Source organism: Tympanuchus pallidicinctus, unplaced genomic scaffold, assembly GCF_026119805.1.
Source record: "Tympanuchus pallidicinctus isolate F22 unplaced genomic scaffold, pur_lepc_1.0 scaffold17, whole genome shotgun sequence".
NCBI classification, from domain to species: Eukaryota; Metazoa; Chordata; class Aves; order Galliformes; family Phasianidae; genus Tympanuchus; species Tympanuchus pallidicinctus.
Genome location: NW_026294690.1, coordinates 19,276,273 through 19,296,750, shown reverse-complemented (window position 1 = coordinate 19,296,750; position 20,478 = coordinate 19,276,273). Strand labels below are relative to the sequence as shown.

General features: G+C 48.5%; 1 protein-coding gene across 21 annotated transcripts in view; it reads left to right on the top strand.

Annotated features, from left to right (window-relative positions):
- Positions 1-9,481, top strand: part of TMCC1 (transmembrane and coiled-coil domain family 1) — a 108,438-nt gene extending 98,957 nt beyond the window's left edge. For all 21 annotated transcript variants that reach the window (XM_052678653.1, XM_052678650.1, XM_052678662.1 and 18 more), the window contains 2 exons: positions 2,629-2,764; positions 5,140-9,481. In XM_052678653.1, coding sequence (XP_052534613.1) covers positions 2,629-2,764; positions 5,140-5,454 — 451 coding nt within the window. In that variant the 3' untranslated portion in view covers positions 5,455-9,481. The remainder of the gene's footprint in view (positions 1-2,628; positions 2,765-5,139) is intronic.
- The last annotated feature ends 10,997 nt before the right edge of the window (positions 9,482-20,478 follow it).

The window sequence follows — 20,478 nt, the reverse complement described above, 5'->3', positions numbered from 1 at the left end:
GTTTACTGATATGAGCAGGGACTTTCTGTGCTATTGAGACTGACATAAAAGTTCCTGCTGAGTGTTTTCATCTTTCTTGTCCCTTCAGGAACCTGTTTGTACACAGTAAAATAATGAGCTCATGCGATTGGAGTGTGGCCACACTGAGGTCTTGGGCTCCTTCCCAGCCCGACATCCTTGGAAAGTGTGTTCTGATCCCCCACGTTCCTGTCAGATAAATCCACCAGCTGAAATGCTGGGAGCTCACACTGTCCTTGCTGTCATTTTGTTGGGCTTCAGTCTGTTCTCATTTATTTTAAAATAGATCAAGTGTGCTAAAATTCTGGGACTGGTAGATTGAACGGTACAAGCTAGGGCAGCGAATGCTTTGTGCTCAACATAGAAGGATCTTCACCCAAATATGAAGCATTGAGATGTTTACACAAAGCTATTTTCTCTCACCAGAGGAGGTCTTGAAGCTGGAAGCACAGCGTGAACAGTGACACAGAGCAGCTCTGCCCCTCGAGCCTTGCTTAGGTAGAAGTCTTGGAATATGCTGCTAATAGGTATTGCTTTTAGCTACACTGCTCTGCTGTTGGAAGCAGTGTGTTCAGCAGCACGAAAAACGTACTTGAGAAGTAAAAGTTGGGTGATGTTCTGTAGGACGTGGCCCCTCCCTCCACAAAAATGGTATCTCGAGAGCTGTTTGAAGAGATACTAAAATACGGTTGTTTCTTTTTAAAGAAACAGGATTTAAGCTGCTTAGCAACAGCTGTTTTGTGAAGGGTGTTTATGTAGGAGGTTAAAGTATATGCTCATGGTGTTTTCAGAAATGGTTTCGTTCCTTTTGGTGTGAAAACCCACTGAAGGACTTTAAAATACATTAACAAATGAATATGTTTCAAGTGATCTGTGCTGCCTTTGGGACTCCTGAGTGAGTTTAGTTGTGCTTTCTTGGTTGATGGCAAGTTTTGTGTATTTTTTTGTTAGTTTGTTTGTTTTTAAATGAGGTGGAAACAAACGGCAATGTTAATTATCTGAGTTCCTTCTTCATTAGCCAGTCTTCACATGGCTGCTCTCATGCTCAAGCTTGTAGTTCCTGGGAAACCAGTTCCCTCGTGTGCCCTGCTGCAGTGGCACAGCAGCCCTGGCACCGCAGGGTCAGCTGGGTTCTGTCTGGGGCTCCCTGCAGCTCAACCACTTGTTGGAAACTGCTCTGCTGAGCCCGACTCCTCCTTTTTACTTTAAGTAATTGGAGCATTGAGAATGTGAATGAAAATTTGCTTCAGACTTTTCAGTTTAAAATAAAAACCCCAAAGCATTGTTCAGTACTAGCTTATGCTCGAGGATTCTGACTATGTAGCTCATGAAGCACTGAAAAACTTGGGGGCTGGGGGAAGCAGAATTTTTGGTTTACTTTCAGAACTTAAATTCTCATTTATAGAGAGGTGGTGCTTATTTGTTTTATGTGTGTATGTATGTACATCAATTAAATTAGGGTTGGGGTCAGAGGGGGACAGAAATTAAGGAATTATCTGTGTTGAAATCCGTTCAGATTTCTCTGTTGGTAGCATCAAGAGCAAACGATAAGAGCTGTACTTTAAACTTCTTCCAAGCTGTTACAGTGGACTCAGTCAGTGGAAATCAGAGTGGGAAGAGACAGTGGCTGCAATAGTTGTACCCGTACCTTCCTTGCCATCAGGGCATTGCTGATAACGGCCCAGGAATGAGGAAGCACGGAGGAGAAGGCCGGTGTGTCGGCTGTTCTCAGCCCTGGGCTGAGCTCTCTTCATGTTTACCTTTGGGAACAAGACAAATACTTGCCTGATTTTTAAAGCATATTGAAACATGAGTTGCTAGTAAAGGGCTTGAAATTCCAAGGGTGAAGTGCTGCATACAAATACAAAGTATCCCTAATGGATTTTGAAGATTCTGAAATGAGGTGAAGCTGTTGCTGAAGTCGGTTTAAAACTCTCTCAGTGAGAAACAAAGCTTTCTCAGAAATGTCATCAGTACTTTTCTGAGCAGCCCTCTTCTGCCAAACTGCTCTCAGACTGCTCACCACAGCAAACTGAAAAACAGGCCTGCAGTTCAGTGATTCGTATGTCCTTCTTGTAAGTAATGCAGTGGTCTTTGCTAGTTGAGCTGAATCATTTGCAAGAGATTAAAAATACATCAATAAATCAGACTTCTGTGCAGTCTCATGTGTAAAGACTAGAAAATGCTATCATGTTCTCCAAGGCATATAACTGGATATAATTTCATTGTCATTTTTATTGCAATTACTTTTCAGGTGTAGAGGAAATTGCTTAAGAGTTTGTAGTGTTAGAAGGGAACTTATTCAGGTTAAAACAAAAGTTTGAAGAATAAATATGCTAATTCTGCACTTGATTTCTTCCATCTCTTTACAGTCGTCATTTCTGCTCTCTGCTTGTTTTTCCCTGGCTCAAAACAAGACTAATGCTGTCTTACCTGGTAGAAGGGCTTTCTTGAATTCCCGCTGGAAGGGCCTCACATTGTTTATAAAGCAAAATTCTGTAGGCACAGCCATTTTTAAATGACAAGTCTGTCATTACTCAGTTGTTACTGGTCTAACAGTTGCCTCCCTCTTCTCAATAAAGCTGCTGTACCATGTCATCTCATTTCTAGATGTGAAAGACTCGAAGAGCAGCTAAATGACCTGACTGAGCTCCATCAGAATGAGATCCTGAATCTGAAACAGGAGCTGGCCAGCATGGAGGAGAAAATTGCCTATCAGTCTTATGAGCGAGCCCGGGACATCCAGGTGGGTGACAGAAATGGGAGCACTGAAGTCTGGTCTTCCACCTGCTCCCTCAGTAACTGTTTTTTAAATACTTCTTTGATTCAGAGTTTGTTGTAAATCACCATAGATTTATTGCTAAACTTTACGCTGAAGATTTCCGTAAGATCTTTATTCAGTCCCTGACCCCCAGACATCTCCCCAAATAATCATTTTGCAATGAAAGGCTGTGCACATTCAGTGAGCAAATTCATCCTGAGGGGACCTCCGCTCGTTCAGAGAAGGGTTTTGAAATGGCTGATAGCACAGTGGAAGCCTGCATTCACTTTTTATACTGGCTCAATTTGCAGGGTTTTGTTTGGATATTGGAAATTAATGGTCTCTGACCTGAAGTTTTGTTTTTTATTGTTGTTGTTTTTGGTTTTTTTTACAGAAATGTTCCCAGTGAACTCATTTGGGATGCATTTCTGTGTCATGAATTTTAGAACAGCCACCAAAGACATCTCAGGAAAAATACAGTTGGCTTTGTGTATCCACTGCATTTTGTCAGCAGTTATTTCTGTTGGTTTGCCCAAATACACAGTTAGTTTTGAAAAAAGGGTTTCTTCAGTGTTTTAAGGACCAAAGCTAAGGATAGTCTGTGCAATGGGAGGGCCTTCCATAGGCAGACACAGAGCAAAGACCTGGGCAATGATCTGAGCAGCAGCTGGACCTTGTCAAGGCCTACTCAGAAACAAATCTGTCATCTGTTTTAAATTCTTGTCGCATTTGCTTTAGCAGGCATCTCAGCGTAGATAACTGATGTGAGATATTTATAACGTGAGTGCAGAACTGTAGGTCAGAGTTCTCCCTTTCCTCCTCTGAAGGAGTTCCACCCAGGTGAGACAAGGCAGGCCTGGCTTGTGGCACTGGTAGGTTCAGCTGCAAGGCGAGTTGAGTCAGTGTCCGTTTTGGGGTCCTTGCTTCTTGCAGGTGTTGTTTGGTTACCTGTTATCTTCAGGTGGCATAACTAAAGAGAAGCCCTAGTGCTTCATTGACTTCCGCAGATGATACACAGAGGCAGAGAAATGTAACAGATGGCAGTGACCTTTAAGTTCAACATAAATCAGTGTCTGTGGCCTCTGGCAGTAAACAGCAGTCTCTCCCTTTGGGAAATGTTGCAGTATTCACATTTTATCCTCCTTTATTTTTTCCTCCTTCAGCAGCAGGAAAAGTTGAGGTTGGAAACTTAAACTGAAGAGGGATATTCTCAATAGCTTCTTCTATCCTTCATTCCTTGGCTCATCACTTTTAGTATAAACTTTAGTACAAATACAGACCGGCTGTTCCACAGCATTGCTGGGGGAACGATAAATATTCAGTTTTCTTGCATGAAGGAGCAGTGGGGGCATAGGCTGGTGCTGCAGAGGAGCAGCAACAGAGCTTGGTCTGCAGGCACAGGTCCTGGTTCTGATTTGATCATCAGTCTGGGGGACATCGCTGCTCTGCTCAGACTTCTGACTATTACCAAAGTCAGCATTCAGGTCCTGGGAAAAGCAGACCAGAGGGAGCATTGAGGGCGAAATTGTAACTTCATATCTCTGCGAGCAAATTGCCTTAAATTCCCCTACTTGTTCTAACTCACCCACTGGCTGTTGGTGGTGGGTGTGTTGGCCAGGTGTGGTAGCAGCTACTTCTCCTGGTTGCCAACTGGGCAGCCCCAGCCCTGCATCCTCAGAGCTTTCCCTGGGCTTCTTCAGCTCAGTAGCCAAGCAGGATGCAGCTGAGCCTTTTCAGTTAGCTGTTGCTGTTTCCTTAGTATTGTGCCAGATTGAATAGAGGGTTGAATGGGAGTGAGGTGAGCACAAACCAGAGGAAAAAAATGATGGAAATGAGAGGCATCCACATAGGATGAGGAGTGCTGGAGGAACACAGTGCCTTCATCCCCTCAGGGGTCTCTTGAAACAAACTGAGATGGGCAGCCCTCCTTTCAAGTGGGTGAAGTCTGACTGCTTGCTGAGGGCTCTGTCTTCCTTCCTATGGATCTGACCACAAAACAGGGAGGGTGATAAGGCCTCTGCCGTGTGCGAGGACAGACAGCTTATGTGCAAAGCGTTGTAACAGAGCCTGGCTTCTGCCAAAGCTGTCACCTAACGCCTTCAAGACTTACTCAGGGAAACGAGGTCACACGGTGTCTTACACACTGCTGCACTTGGTTGGTGAGGGCTCCTCAATCACGTGAAGTGGCGCCGCCTCTTCTCCTGCTGCAGGACATGAAATCAGCGTCGTGACTTACATCCTGCAGAAGGTGCATGAGGAAGGTGGCCCTGCTGTGGTTTGGTTGCTAAGATGAGAGCCCTGGGCTGCTGCAGCATCAGCCCGTGGGGCGCTGGAACCGAGCGGTGTGTTCTTACCTACAGGAGGCCCTGGAAGCGTGCCAGACCCGCATCTCCAAGATGGAGCTACAGCAGCAGCAGCAGCAGGTGGTGCAGCTGGAGGGTCTGGAGAATGCCACGGCCAGGAACCTGCTGGGGAAGTTTATCAACATCCTCCTGGCTGTCATGGCCGTCCTCCTTGTCTTTGTCTCCACTGTGGCCAACTGCGTCGTGCCCCTCATGAAAACTCGCAATAGGACGTTCAGCACTTTATTCATAGTGGTTTTAATTGCCTTTTTGTGGAAGCACTGGGATGCCATCTCTGGCTACTTGGAACGGTTTTTGTCTCCCCCCAGATGATGCCATGAGGATTCGGCTGCATCGCCCCCTCCCAGCACACTCGGTGAGCAAGCGTGGCAAAGATTAGTCAGCAACTGCGCCGCTGAAGTTTTAAAGTGTCTGAGTGAATTTGTTTACATTTAGAATAACGTTTTTTCTCTGCGAGATGCATTGCAATAGTATTTTTTAGATTTTATTCAAGAACTCTTTTTGGCGAGAATCCCGGATAATTTTTATGTAGCATGGTTCTCTTTGGATGCAAATCTTAAGATTCTTTAAAGTGTACAAAATAAATAAAATACCGAAATTTGGAGCATACCAATGGGCAACTTAAACTGTGGCTTGAACTACTGTACTAAACCTGTCAGGAAGAGGAAGAATGTGATTAACTTAAGATGAGCAAAACTAAATGTAGTGCACGCAGCCTTGAGGGATGGTACCACAGCAAACCTGTAACACTAAACTTTTACTGTGAAGTCTGCTCACATTCCATGTCCAAATGTGTGGGTTTGGAGTGGTTTCTTTACAAGACAACAAAACAACGTGTGGATCTCTTTCCCGACTCAGCGTCGGGTTTGCCATTCGTGCTGACCTGACTGAACAGTGACTTTCTAGAAGGCTGGTTAACTTTGCTAAGCGTATGAAGTGGAAGCCTCGTGCCACATACAGAAACTGCACAGTCGTGCTGCAGTATTTTGAAGTAGTCCTTGAAACACTTACCTTTAAGCAAAGCCCTTGGTCGCACTTTTAAGGTTTTTTTTTAATGTATGTATATTCACAGATTTAAAAAAAATCCAAACAGCATACTTGAAGAGTGTTATACTCAAACTCTCAGTGCTTCCTTATCGTTTCTAATAGGATTTTTTATTATTATTATTATTATTATTATTATTATTATTATTGGGTTGTTGGTTTTTGTTGTGTTTGTTTGTTTTTTTTTTAAAGGGGATGGGAGGGTCATTGCTTTTTTTTTTTTTTTTTTTTTTTCTTTCCTTTTAAATAAAGAAGTGATGTTTTTAAATGAAGAAATGCGTGAATAATTGTAAGCTGTCTTGTCCTGAAACAGTTTTGAGGAGGACAGACGGCAGTTTCTAGTGCCAGCCTGTCTGGAACACAGTGCTGTTCATATGCCATTTCTGTCCTCCTGAGCACACAGATGCAGCATCAGGAAGAACATCCATAACATCCATCCTCTCCGCACTTTCTTGTCAGGCAGGTGTTTGTTTGTTTTTTTCTTTTTCCAGATGTGAAAGAGAATACATGTATATTTCTTGCTTCAACATCATCTTTCATTCCTGGCCTCGGGTTCAGAATAGGGAATTTCTTTGCATACCTTCCTAGGCAACATTCTTTTAAGAAAAGAAGTGCTGAATCAACAGTCTGCTTCCAGGAATGATTGCCTCAGAAATATTCCTGATTCAGTTTTTAAATAAACTCCTAAAGAGTGAAACCAAAGTTTTCCTCCTGTCAGGCTCTAATCAGATCATCTGTGTAGAGATTAGTAGACTGTATCTGTGTAGTGTGCCATAGACAGCATCCTCTTCTTGGTCTGTGAGGGCAAGCACTCGTGTAGGTGCACTGTCAGAGCCCTAAAGGAAATGTCAGCTTCAGCGTACCCTCGCAGGCCCAGCAGTGCTGCTGTTGCTGACGGCTGTTGGCACTGGCAGGCAAGGCTGCATGGCGAAGGAATACGGATTCACTCTGTTTTCTTTAAAGTTTGGTGCCCCTTTCTGGCGTTACAGTGTCAGCATACAGCTTCCATCTCCATGAAATGTTAACAGGCTCCAGGAGTCTTTCAGCACCGTTTGTGGTGGTTGCTCAGATGTGCTGTTATTCTTCCCTCCAGGTTTGTGTTCTCTCTAGGAACTAAATGTTGCTCAGGTGACCTAGACCAGTTGAGATCATACATACACATACATGGAACATGTGCATTATATATACTGTACTTGTATATGTGTATATGTGTGTGTGTATATGTATATATGTATATATATGTGTGTATGTATATATATATATATATATATATATATATATAATATATGCCATGCTGTGATGCAAATTCTGGCCTCTAGAAATTCCCCTGAACTAGGTTAACTGGCTGCTGGCCGCTGTAAGCCCTCCACAGCTCACCCAGTCTTCGGAGATTCTTTGTGTGTTTTCCATACTCACAAAAAACTCAGGTACCCTTGCAGGGATCCCAGCACGCCTGCCTTTGTCACTGTATGCACTAATCTGCTCCTGTCGTGCTTCAAGCGCAAATTGCCAATTGCAGTTCCTTAAGCCAAAAAGAATCGTTCTTCTCACAGAGCAAAGGTTGCATAACCGTTCCCCCTCTGGACAGGTCTTCTAGCTCGAGTGAAACTGCGTTCTGTTTACCATCCTTATCTGGCTGGTACAGATTACATGGATAATCATCTTCTTCCGTTAGGTTTTGTCAGAAATAACAGCATGAATAACAGTGAGAAATAATTTGGTACATAACAGAAAAGCGTTGTTGCCTTTATTTGTGGTTCCTGGCCTCTGCGCCTCTGTTTTCCTCCGTTTTGGTCACTCTAAAAGAGCTCACGGTAGGTTTTCCTGTGGTCAAAGCAGGAGGCAATTGGAAGCCAATGGATTTGGAGGCTCAGTGCCGCTCATCTGTAGTATCTGAAGGCAGTGATTGTCTTTCTTCTTTATATCCTGACTTCATTTGGTGTCTCAACTGTGTCACGGTCAGTAAACGCCGTCTGCTGATTTGCCAGGTGTAGGCTTGATAGAAACTGATCACCTCAAAACTGTGTGGCAAAGGCCACAGGTGTGTGGCTCTAGGCTGCGTCTGTCTGTGTCTCTTTCTCTCTCGACACCTTTTTTCCATTCCAGAAAGTCATCTGCAGTAATGCCACATATGATGCTGCATCCACTTTTCTTATCCTAATAGGACTGCCGTGTGTTTTGCCTTTTGCGCTAGCAGAATGTTTTGGGTTCCTCCCTCTTCGATTTGAAGGTCGGTGATGATTTCTGATAGGTTAACAATGATTATATTGTTGGAGATGTGATTCTAGCTTTAAGGCTCCCTTTCCCTGTAAGTGGTTGTGTTTGCTTTCTTGATTAAGCATTCCTGGATGATGCGTAGAAGAGTACGTGGTGTGGGTGTGCACGTGTGAGTACCTTTTGTGGGCCTCCTTATGGACGTACACTATTGTAGTGACCATCTCTGAGTTGCACAATGTTTTCCCCAACATTTCCTATTCAGAGTTGGAACAATTCTGGAATTATTTGGACATGTTTAGCGCATATCAGCTTGGGATATGAAAAGGGAAGAATGCAATGGACTGTGGTAGTTGGGGAAGCAGCAGCTCTTCAGAGAAATTCTGAGGTTCGAGTGAAGCTCATCTGTTTTTTCCTATTTGTTTTCTCAATGTAAAAAAAAAAAAAAAAACACAAAAAAGTCGTCTTGATGCAAAAAATGGCTGGTTTTGATTTGATGAATTTCCCTTTCCTCTCAGCTTCATTAGTTTAGTTTAATGATACTGAGCATGCAGATACAGCAATGATTTCATTGGTTTATTCCAGTCCTGTGAGTTTTAGGGTCTGATCAGATTAATTATTGAGTTCTGTACATGTTGCACTGGGACAGAAAAACACTGTCTTTCAGCTTTGAGAAATATGCATTTTTTTAAATTAAACAAAAAGGCAGCATTATAACAAAATAAGCCAAGCTACAAAAGGGGTCCGAGGTTGGGTAATTCTGACAGTTTTTAAGTGAATTCTGAATGTGGCTAAAGAGTTACAGCCGTGTGTCTGTGTCGTGTGTGCCAGGTGGTGTAGTGGTAGGCAATTGATTTAGCTGTAAGTGTGTTTCAAAAGTGTAAAAAATAAACTGAAAAACTCACTTGCACGGATTGAAGAGTCCAGAGATGACACATGTGAACGTAACACTGTAGTTTGTAGATCTTAAGCTGCTAATCGTTGAGAGAGATTTACATTTGTCTTGTCTGATTGTTGCAGATTTATCTGTGACACATTTACTGTATATAAAAAAAAAGTAAATAAAGACCTCAGCTATTAACACTGGATTGATTGGAATGTTTTCATGGGGCTGTGGGAGAGGAGTAAAGAAAAATAGGGGGTGGGGAGAGGGTGGAAAGTGCATTGAGCCCTAATAGCTCGAGTTTGATCGCGCCCTCCCCTGTAAGAGCTTCAAGTTTGATCAAGTTCTCTTCTTACCAAGCTTCCATCCCACGGTGGGCCAGACCCACCTGCCTTGGTGAGAATGAAGGGGCTCCGACTCCAGCAGTTCAGCACAGCCCAGCGCAGGCACCGCAGCTCCTGCGGGTACCAGGCTGTATGTGTGTGTGTATGCGTGTACATGTATGTGTGTGCATGTGTGTGTGTGTGTGTGTGTGTCTGTATGTATTTACATGTATGTGTGTGCATGTGTGTGTGTCTGTATGTGCGTACATGTATGTGTGTGCATGTGTGTGTCTGTGTGTGTGTGCATGTGTCTGTATGTGCGTACATGTATGTGTGTGCATGTGTGCGTCTGTATGTGTGTGCATGTGTGTGTGTGTCTGTATGCATGTGTACATGTATGTACACTCATCCGGGCATGCTGCCTATTTCAGAGAGCTGTATGGATCCTGGCTGTAACGGATGGGCTGGGGTGGCTCTCACGTGTTTGGTTCTTTTCTCTATGGGTTGGTAGGATGAGCTCGGTGCTAAGCTGCCCATGCAAAGGGGGCTGTGCTTGTGGGGCCCGGGCGGCACAACAGCACTCCTGCCGAGGCACCCGGGCCCTGAGACTCGAGCGGTGAATCATCCTCACTTCAGTTATCTTAAAAGATTGTCGTCGTTCTAACCCGATCTACGCTCATCTGAAAAAGCCCCAGGCGCGAAGCTGCGTCGGAGCGTCCCGCAGCTGCGGGTGCTGCCTGTCGGGCCGAGGAGCGCGGGACGCGGGGCGCGAGGCGCCCACGACGCCGATGTCCGTTCGCGCGCGCCGCCCCGGTCTCTGGCGCCACCTGGCGGCCGCGCGGCGGCACCGCGCCCTGTCCTGCGCCGCCGTCCGTCCGGCCCGACGTCGCCGCCGCGGTCGCTGCAGAATTACCGCGCTGGCCGCTGCCGCTCGGATCCGCGCCCGTGTGCACGAGAGCCCAGCAAGGGCCCGCTGCAGCCCGGCGGGAGCTGCTCCGCGCGGCGGAAGCCCGCACGCGGCTCTCGCGGCGCTGAGACGCGGTGGCGGTTGTGACTGCAGTGAGAGTTATTTGCCCGGCCCCGAGCTTTCCTCTCCTCCTCTGCAGAGTGCCTGGCGTCTCCTAAGAAGTAGCAGAGCGCTGTTCGCTGCCTCACCCGACACAGCCGAACCAGCCCGGCCTCGCTGAGTTACGTCTGCCCCGGGCCGTGTGCTGCCACGGAGAGCGCACGTAAAAGGCGCCTTTGCTGCGCTGCAGGACAGGCTCCGGATAAAAAAGGAGGAAAATCGAGAGACTGGGAGGTCTCTAGGGCCGGAATGGAGAATGCACAGAACAACGGCCACATTGATAGAGCCCCGAGACCTGCTATGGCTGGGACGGAGGGACCTTCCCTGCGCTGTGGAGTGGTGCATGTATGGAGCCGCAGGGATGCTGTAAGGCTGAGCAGCCTTAGGATGCTCTCTCCTGTCATTAGAATGCCCCTCATCTCCCTGCCATGTCCCTCACCCCAGGTGCTGCTTACTGCCAGTGCCTTCTGCCAGGTGCTTGCAGTGTCACTAATCAATGGGGCCTGGTGGACAAAGCCAGCACCACAGTGGGGGAGATGGCACAGCCTCCAGGGTGAGGATGGGGTTCAGTTGGGGCTGCAAAATTGGCATCTTGTGTTTCTGACAGGGCACTGGTGGGGAAACACCTCATAACAAGACACATCCCTCCAAGCTCACAGCGTAGTGTGAAGACCAGAGAGCCTCAGTCCCAGTGGCAGCAGCAGAGCAGCCCTGTTTGTGCTCCAGGAGACTCTCCAGGCAGTGCCTCACCCCTTGGACTCATGGGCTGAGCTGCCCTTATTGCCAAACTTTCAATTTCCGCTACTTGTGGCCATCCCTGCAGGCCGAATCGAGCTGCAGCTTCTAAAGATGCCATTCTCACTTCACCACCAGCAGCTCTGGCTCTGACTCACTTCCTTTCCCACTGCACTCCATTTTGGCCAGTGCTGGAGGAAATCCCACAGCGAGCAGCCTCAGGCACGCTCCGGTCACCTCCTCCAGCAGGAACCACCACGTAACACCACGCACACCACGCTGAGCTCAGCTCTGTGAATGCCCCCAGAAACGCTATCCTTGCCTGCTGCCACTTCACAGGAGCAAGCAAGCCCACCATAGATCAGTTCTTGTATTTGTTTTCTCTTACTGCTGGCACTGAGCCTGCCTGCCCTGACTTGGAATGTTTGATTCTTGTCTGCAGCACCTGGGAACACTCAACATTTCAGACAACACAGATTGCTGTCACCACATAGGTCATCCGTTGCTGCTGCACCTTCAAAGAAGGAAGATCTGGGCAGGTCCTGGAGAGGGCTACATGTTTTACACCAAGGAGGCTGCTAACACACTCGTCCTTTGCCTGAGGATGCAGTAATGAATCCTCAGGGCCTCCTGCCCAGCAGCCTGGAAGAGCAGCCCTTTACCAGCCCAGCACAGAGTTGGAGTGGCACATCTGAGGGGACAGACCGTGGCTCTGGGAAGTGGACCCTGAGCCCTTTGGGCCATAGGCCAGGAGCCACGGTCTGTCCCTGTGCGAGGGCAGCAGCGCTGCCCAGGGTGCAGGGCGGGCTCAGGCTGCCCGTGTTGGTGCCGCTGTGCACAGCATGAGGGGCTGCGCTGCTCCCAGGAGCCGCAGAGTGGGAGTGGCTCCGAGCACCCACAGCTCAGTGCCCTGCTTCTGTCCTTCAGGCTGGGACATGGAGCGGATTTTGTCACACTCAGAAAAGAATCCCATGAAGCCTGGCCACTTTTGCACCCTAATTTACTATCATCTTTCACAAGCTCCATCTTTTGGCTTCTCTGGTACTGCCAGCCATGGCTACTGTTGTTGATTCGATAGTATCTCTAAGCTGGCCATACCTCAGAGCTGCTGTTCTCCTGCTGGAGCCATCTTCCCTCATCGCGTTCTTTCTCTCTTTTCCAGCTGGGGCCAATCTGTCTGGGAAATAGTCCAATTTGCTTCCATCTGATGGGAGCAGATCCCAGCTCCATTCCCTTCATCTACGCCAGAGTTAAAATCAGCCAAGGTTATTACTCTGAAATCACTCATTTTCCTTCTCTGCATTTTTGTTGCCATTTTTCCCCCTCTGTGCTGGGCCAGGTGGGCAGCAGAGGCACAGCTGAACATCTCTTTTCCCTCGGGGTCTGCATTCTGTGGGTTAGGTGCAACATGGCACCACTGCCCCAGTGAGATGTCCTACAGTTTGTGGTCTCTCACATGTCTTCATTGGGAGCGCAGCTCAGTGCCAGGCAGAGCTCAGACTCTCAGCAGTGCTTGGCAAATCTACCATGTGCTGCCCCAGGGCTGTGAGTCACATGGGGATGGGATGCATTGCCACAGGAGCTCCATTCCCCCCCCCCAGCCTCCATACCCAGTGCCTCCCTGCTACAGCCCTGCTGCAGAGTGCCAGCTCCTGCAGTGCTCCCAGCAATGGGCATAGCCCAATCCAGACCAAATTGCTTGGGGTCACTGGGGGCTGCTGTGCCCAGCGCCAGGCTCACACCTCGACGGCCCTGAGTCCTCATCCCGCCTCAGAGCTCATTTTAGCTCAGGACTTAAACACAGGGAGAGGGACTGCCCCAGAGCATAGGGCTGCATGGTGCTGAGGCCTGCATCTGCTATGAGCTGTCTCATGCACTGCTGTTGGCTGGGATTGCATGCACATATCCAAGATTAAACACTCAGAGCCCAGCTGTCAGCCCCAGGAAGCACCATCAGACGTGACTACAAGAAGCTGCTTACACCTGGCTCCGAAGCATGACTGAGGTGAGGGGTGTGCAGATCCTTGGGCAGGGGGTCCTGCACCAGCTGCATCCTGCGGTGCTGCAGGTGTGCAGTCAGCTCCTGGGATGCCCTTCTCCCTGTGCTGGGAGTTGGTTCACCATCACTTCCCAGAGATCTCCCAGCTCTGTGAGGCAGCGTGGCTGTGGGGCAGTGCTGCTGAGGGGGGTGGGTTGGACCTGCAACCCACTGGGCTGGGCTCAGCAGGACGCATCCCTGCCTGTGGGTGGGCGCTGGGTGGCTGCTGCCCGGGGGCTTTAAGCCGTAAACTTGTAAGCAGAGTGCTGTGTGTTTGTAAACAATGAATGTAGGTCATGGCAGATCCCAGTGCTCCTGAAGGAGGGCAGTAGCTGTGCGTATGGTGAGGAAGGCGGGGTGCAGTGCGTGGGTATCTGCACCCACCGTAGTGCTGAGGGGACTCCATGCTGCCATGGAGGAATTGTGTGCAAAATGGCCACTGAGCCTCTTGTGATGTGATGGTGATGAAAAGAGAATCACTGCTGAGCTGTGTCATTTACAGAGCCCCAACCTTAATTAACTGTGATTGATAATCCACTGCCAGGATGAAAGATGCTGTGGGCTTATCCATATAATCCCTGCTTGTGTGTTTAAAGACTGATAGGAGAGCCAAAAAAAAAAAACAACCATCGAGATGAAAAGATAAGGCTGAAGATGCATGGTGATGTCTTGGAAATCTAATATAGCGTAGAAAATATCCCTTTTAAAAATACACTATTAGCTGCTGTCAAGTGACAGCCATTTGGCCCTCACGTGCTCCAGATGAATGCAGCCAAGTTGTGTCAGAGCTCTTCTGAGAGCACCGCCTATGCTGCTCACCAGGCTGCTTCCTGGAGCACACTGGATGCATGAAATCTGCATGAAGTCTTTGTGATGGCCTTGCCAACAGAGCCCACAGCTGGGTTATGAATCACCACATCTTGTCACGTGAGCTGGTTTCACACCAATATCTCTAGAGGGAAAGCGCTGGAGGGCTGAAGGAGGCAGGAGTGGGGATGTCAGATGCAATCCCCTACCCTGGTTCCTGATGGGAATGTTTCTCCCCCTCCACCAGCTAATGACTGGTTCTAATGTAATAGAACAGAGCGAAGTGACCAACATAAAGTGCATGTATTCTGTTTTCGCATCTGAGCCTAACATGTCCACGAGTCACAGTCTGAAATGACTGGGGGTGTTACTGGTCACACAGTCTGACATTTTGCCAAAAGGTCTCTTCTGTCTCTTCTCTGAAATGTGAAAATGAAGGATGCTATTTCTTGTGTTCTGTAACAAAAAAACGGAGCTGCTGAGGCTTAAGGAGCCATTGGATGAGGGAACCAAAGGAGAAAGAAGGTGGAGGAGGAGGATGAGAACACCACCACCGTACAACAGAACCCAGACTCCTGGTAACCACACAAATATTGGATCTTTAGTGAAGCTTAATGGAATACATTGTAGGGAGTACCTGAAAAAATGCTGTGGAAATTTCCCAGTCCAGACATCGCAACATATCATCTCTTGCATCCTTTACCAGGATGATCTTGAAAGCCCAGTTTGATTTTGCTTGGTTTTATATTTATTTATTCAGTTGTCATTAATAACAATGAAAATGAAACTGCCCACCCCTGACCGAGTTCCCTTGGCACTCAGCTGAAGCATAGAATTATGCAAACAGGCAGACTCCCACCACACGTTATCCCAGGCAGCAAAACACAAACCCACCCACCAGAAGAATTACTCACTGTGGACAAGGAGACTTTTACAAGGTTGATTTAAGTGTGTGGACGAATGTTACAGTTGGTGAGAGTTCAGCAGGCAATGAAAGTGCAGCAAAGGAAAGAATAAAGAACAGAGAAGGAGATGCAGGTTTGTTTTTGAGTGGAAGAGGTGCTGCACTGCGCTGCTCAGACGGAGCGCCCCATCCTCTGCCATTCTCAGATCAGGAAGGCATTTGATCATTTAAGCTCTCAATTATTCCTGACAAAAGCAACCATTTGTCTTAAATACAGTCGCACTGCTGGATATCTTGCAAAGAAGGCTCTGCTTCCCAGGAGAGGAGCAAAGAGTGAAAACATGTAATACCAACGCCTTTTTCTGACGCTTCAGTGTGCTCCCCTTCTTTCTGTGCTGCGCACACAGCCGGGGATGTCGAAATCCATCTGACTGTTTTGTGGCTGCTCACACTGGCCAGCACTGGGGCTGGTTCACGTGCTCTCAAACCATCCTCTCCTGGTGCTGAGCAGCCACCCCAACCCTGCAGCTCTTCCCTGCATGTCGCAGCTCTGGCCTTGTGACAAGCAGCTCCCCCCAGCAGCCATGCTGCAATGCTGGTAAACAACGTTTGTGGCCATGTGCTGCCGTAAATGCGTCTGACGCTTTTGCATCACTGCTCCTTCCGCACAGACGTGCTGCAGACCGGAGCCCACCTGTTGGCAGCAGAAATGCAGGTGGCTGCAGAGCACCGCAGTCCTCCGGCGGAGGGCGTTCATCTCCCGCAGGAGCAGAGCGCAAACGAGCTGCGCCCTGCAGGCGGCCCTTCCCCCGAGTGCCGCCTGGGCGCAGTGTCAACCCGAACGCGGCAGGACGGCTTCCTGCTCTCCTGGGCATTTCCTAAACCTCTTTGTTCTGCAATCGCCTCCTGGGATGCTTCTTCCTCTCCTTCTCCTGTCTGTGTCCGCGCTGAGCACTCGAGCAGAGTGAGGAGCCGGACTCCCAGCGTTACGCGTTGGCTTCTTTGCTTTGGGAAGAAGAACTGCATCCAGTTCTTAGGATTCAGCCTCAGTGTGAAACAGATGCAGAATTTCACACGAGTGGATTGGCATAAGAGAGAGCAATTGTACCGCGCTCTTTCCTCATCTGTTGTGTGGGATCAGCGCTGTTAGATCTACAGCTGGTTAAGTGTGAGACCCCAGCATGGGAACAGGAGCATTGGCTGCTGTTTCTCAGTGATTGCCTGGGGGGTGGGATGCAGTGCTCCCCTGAATCACAGCCCCACACACACTCCTGCCTTTCTTCCTCCCCCAGCTCTCCAGAGTACAAAGAAGGAAAGAAAGAAATATTAGAAAAGGTTTGCTAATAGTGCCAATTTGGAGGCAAATAGTGCATTTACATTCCAGACCTGGCATGAATGTCCAGCTGCAGAAGTCCCAAGGAAGGTGACAGCCAGCGAATGAAAGCAGCCAGGCAATTGCAGCCATTTTTCTGCCTTGTGTTCACTGAAGTAATTCAGACAAGGCCAACTGTGTTACTTGGATTCTCTAAGGTATAATTTAGGCATGAGTTGTTTACAATCAACTCTCATTTGCATCACCCAGGAGGAAAGCATGGGTTCTGTTGGATATTCCATCGGGTGGATTAATGACTACTCTTTAACCGCTAATATTTGTTCAACCTTCTGCATCCGAGCAGCCACCAGCTGAGCTCTGCCCCTCGCACCTCTGCGCTCACTCTGCAGGACCTGCAGGAGGCACTGCAAGCGTGGTTTCAATTTTGCCGAGCAGAATTGGTGCCAGAGATGGGTTGTTTGACTGAAGGCCCTATGAGTGCTGGATCAGCATGGGAACAACTCCCTTTCCGCAGTCCTGAAAATGACCTCAAAGATCAATCCTGTTTGCTGTGGTCCATCCTGTCATCCCTGCTACTGAGCAGCTTAGTGAATGGCATGATGGAATCACTGTGGGATAGAAAACATCAGTGAGCTTGGGGTCTGTTTCAGGGTGTGTTTGGATCATCCAAGAGACAGGATGTCTCGGGAGCAGAGAGGCAACCAAACTATGAACTCAGAGCAGCACAGAGGGTTATGAGTTTTATTACACACACACGGACCTCCGCTTAGATAACCCTAGTAAGCTACAAGTAGAAACTCCATAATCAAGTGCACTGTTACTTACTGACCCTTGAGAGACAGTGAAACACCGAGCAGGAGCAGGAGAAGGACAGTGCTGGCAGTGGATGCGATAGGCAGTGCCAGCAGGGCATCCCCTGCTTCGAAGGGCACTTTGCCTTTCATCCCCACTGCAGCCGCTCTCCTGCTTTGATTCTCCCCAGGGTTTGTTCCATTGCATGCTGTACCCATGCGGCCATGATGATACAGAGCCCAGGTGGAACAGCTGCTTGCAGAACAAGTTCTTGCTCAAGATAAACTACCACCATGAGCTCTCTCTACAAAACAAGATATTTGCGGCTATAGCCACAAACACTTCCCTTAAAACCATCAGAATACTTTGTTCCATCCCAGAATCAGTCATGGGCCTGCAGGTTCCCAACATGATGTCTGGCCCCCAAACTCCTTGCTTGAATGCTGTGCAGAGGAGGCCAGATGCTGCTCCACAAGGCTGGACTGAGCAGGACAGTTGATCAACAGCTTTGATTGAAACCAGAAGCAAGTTTTGCTTTTTTTTTTTTTTTTTACCCAGGCTTAAATAGACATCACTTAGAAGAAAAACATTGATTGAAAGATAAACCCAGTGCACAAGAAGACCCCGAAGGTGAAAAGTACTATTAAGTGTGTTAAAAGAGCCTGCCCTTGGTGACAAGCCATTCTCTGTGAGGACAGAGAGCACCGAGAAGGAGATAAGGAGATTATGAGGTTGGATTGCAGGTTATGGACACCTCAGGGCTTCGCTTTGTCCTGAGCCCCTTTTTGGGCTACAAGTGGGAGTCGAACACGTGCCAGCTGCAGCGGGTGCTGCTCACACTGCTCTGGGAACCGGCCCAAAGCCATCGCTAACTCCCGTGTTCCAGTGGCTTCTGAGGTGGGAACAAGGCTGGACGTCCCTGCCCCAACCCACCCTGCCAGCTGCTGGCCGAGTCTCCAGGAGGAGTGAGGCCACATCCTGCTGGTCAGTGCTGTGCAGCTGGCTGTGCTGCAGCGCTGCAGGGGATGCAGAAGCTGCCAGAGCCCAAACCTGCTCTGACGACACCAGAAATCGGTTCGTGTGGGTCCTGGAGAACAGAGATCCACAGCACCAGCTGCTGCCACCTCCAGCACAGGACCAGCACCTGCAGCTCGTTAGTAATGCTTTAATAATAACAAGGTGTTCTTTTCAGGTGAACTCCATGGAGTTAAAGGGTTGTTGCCATTTCAGTAATCCTCCCAGGGGTGGGCAGGCTGCAATGTAATAAAGCCACTGCTCTGCACCCCAATGTAAGCAACTGCAACACTTGCCCTGAGCTCAGGTTGGATGGCGGTGTTGTTTGTGTGATTCTTTCTGCTCTCCTGGGGATAGAAATGCTGAGAAAGGGGCATCCCGTGGCAACCACAGCCCCTGAAGAATGCCTGTATACAATGGGATATGTGGATGTGTGAAAATAGCATAAAGATCACTGTTCAGCTAGAAGGATGGAGTAGCGGACATTCAGAAATACTTCAGTTTCTATACGTGTGGTGTTTACGTTTTAAAGAAGAGTGAGCTTTGAAAGGTGATTTGAATTATTCAGGCTGTGTGTTTGCCTCTCCTTTTTCCTTTCCCAGCTGTACCAGCAGATTGCCCCACCTGCTGTGCAGGGTTAGGGCCACAGTTGCTGGTGGGTGAAGCAGCGAGGTGCCCGTTCTCCCTGGCTGCCCCACTAAGCCAAAGACAAAGCTGTTTCCATTATTATAAAAAGACTTGTGGATGTTTCCATTGCTACGCTGTTTTCAAACATTGCCTATTTTACAAGATTGATTTTTGCAGTGAGTTCACATACAAATACATCTCTGTCATATGGGCATGCACTCTGTATGCTGTCTCCCTGCAGCCTGGACTGACTGAGAGCTCTTTGTCTTACAGCTTTTCTGCTACAAAGTCCAAAATGCTATGACTGGTCCAACATAGGACTTGCTGACACTTTAAATGTGTACTTGGATCTGTCTTTTGTGTGTGTGTGTGTAAACGTGTGCATTATGTACGTGTGAGACTTCTACATTTTGGCTTATCTTTAAGATTAATGGATGTGTTGACTGCACATAAGAAAATTGTAAACCTCTGAGACTGCTGGGGCCACCAGGGAAATTTCAAGAACGAGATTGCACTGTTTACATTAGGTCCAAAAATACACAACACCAGATGATACCCCACTGGTGACACTATAATGACAGACAGCTATCAGTATCAAAGTAAATCACACACTGCTGGACTCCACATGCCACAGATTTATCTCAAAATTGCAGAGAGTTGGGCTCTGCAAGATACAGGTATGGGAATGTTTTAGGTTCCCTGGTAAAAACAAGTGGATGAGTGATTTGTAACTATGTTTGTTAGCGAGATACCCTGTGTTTCTGTTCCAGCACCAGGCCACGGTGAGAGGACTGCAGGACCTGATCAGCCCCTGTGGAGAACAAAGAGGTCAAAGAGGACATTTTCCAGCAGCTGGGTGTTGTTTGCCTTTGTATGGGGTGGCATGGGCATGGGCAGAGTTTGAGTCCAGGCAGTGTACAGGGCAGGGTCTGGCAGATGGCGGGGCTGGTGAGGATCTCAGGCACAGCACCGGGTGAAGGTCAGGGTACTGGAGGCTGTGGCCAGGATTGAAGGTAATGCCAGCAGGGCCCTGGCAGGATCAGGGTTAGAGGTGGTGATGAGCCCGGTTCATACCAAGCTGTGATATTCACTGCAGGGGTGAGTTACTTAGGTGATGCTGTGGGGTGATCCAAACAGGGCTCCCAGCTGGGGCTGGCTGATGAGAGGGGGCTGAGGGTCAGACTAATAGAGCCATGAGCAGAGTTACAGCTGGGTGCAGAATCTATGGGACTGTGCCTGAGGTTGGACTGGCAGGGGCTGGGAGCCTAACCCACAGCGAGAACAACTCATAACAGGACGCTGGAGCTGAACTCACAGGAGCATTTGGATTCACACGGCCCTGGGTCCTGCAGCAGCTGCTGGGCAGTGGTGCAGCAATGGCTGTGCAGAGCTCAGAGCAGGCCAGCTGCAGCTGCACGGTGCCACCAGAGGGTGGGCTCTGCTGCTGGCGGGGCTGCAGGGTCAGGGGGGGCTGTCTGGGGTCCGCTCTGTGTTGTGCAGCAGAGAGCAGAGGTGTGGGAAGTGGAGCACGGCAAATGGAGTTGACTCAGAGCTCA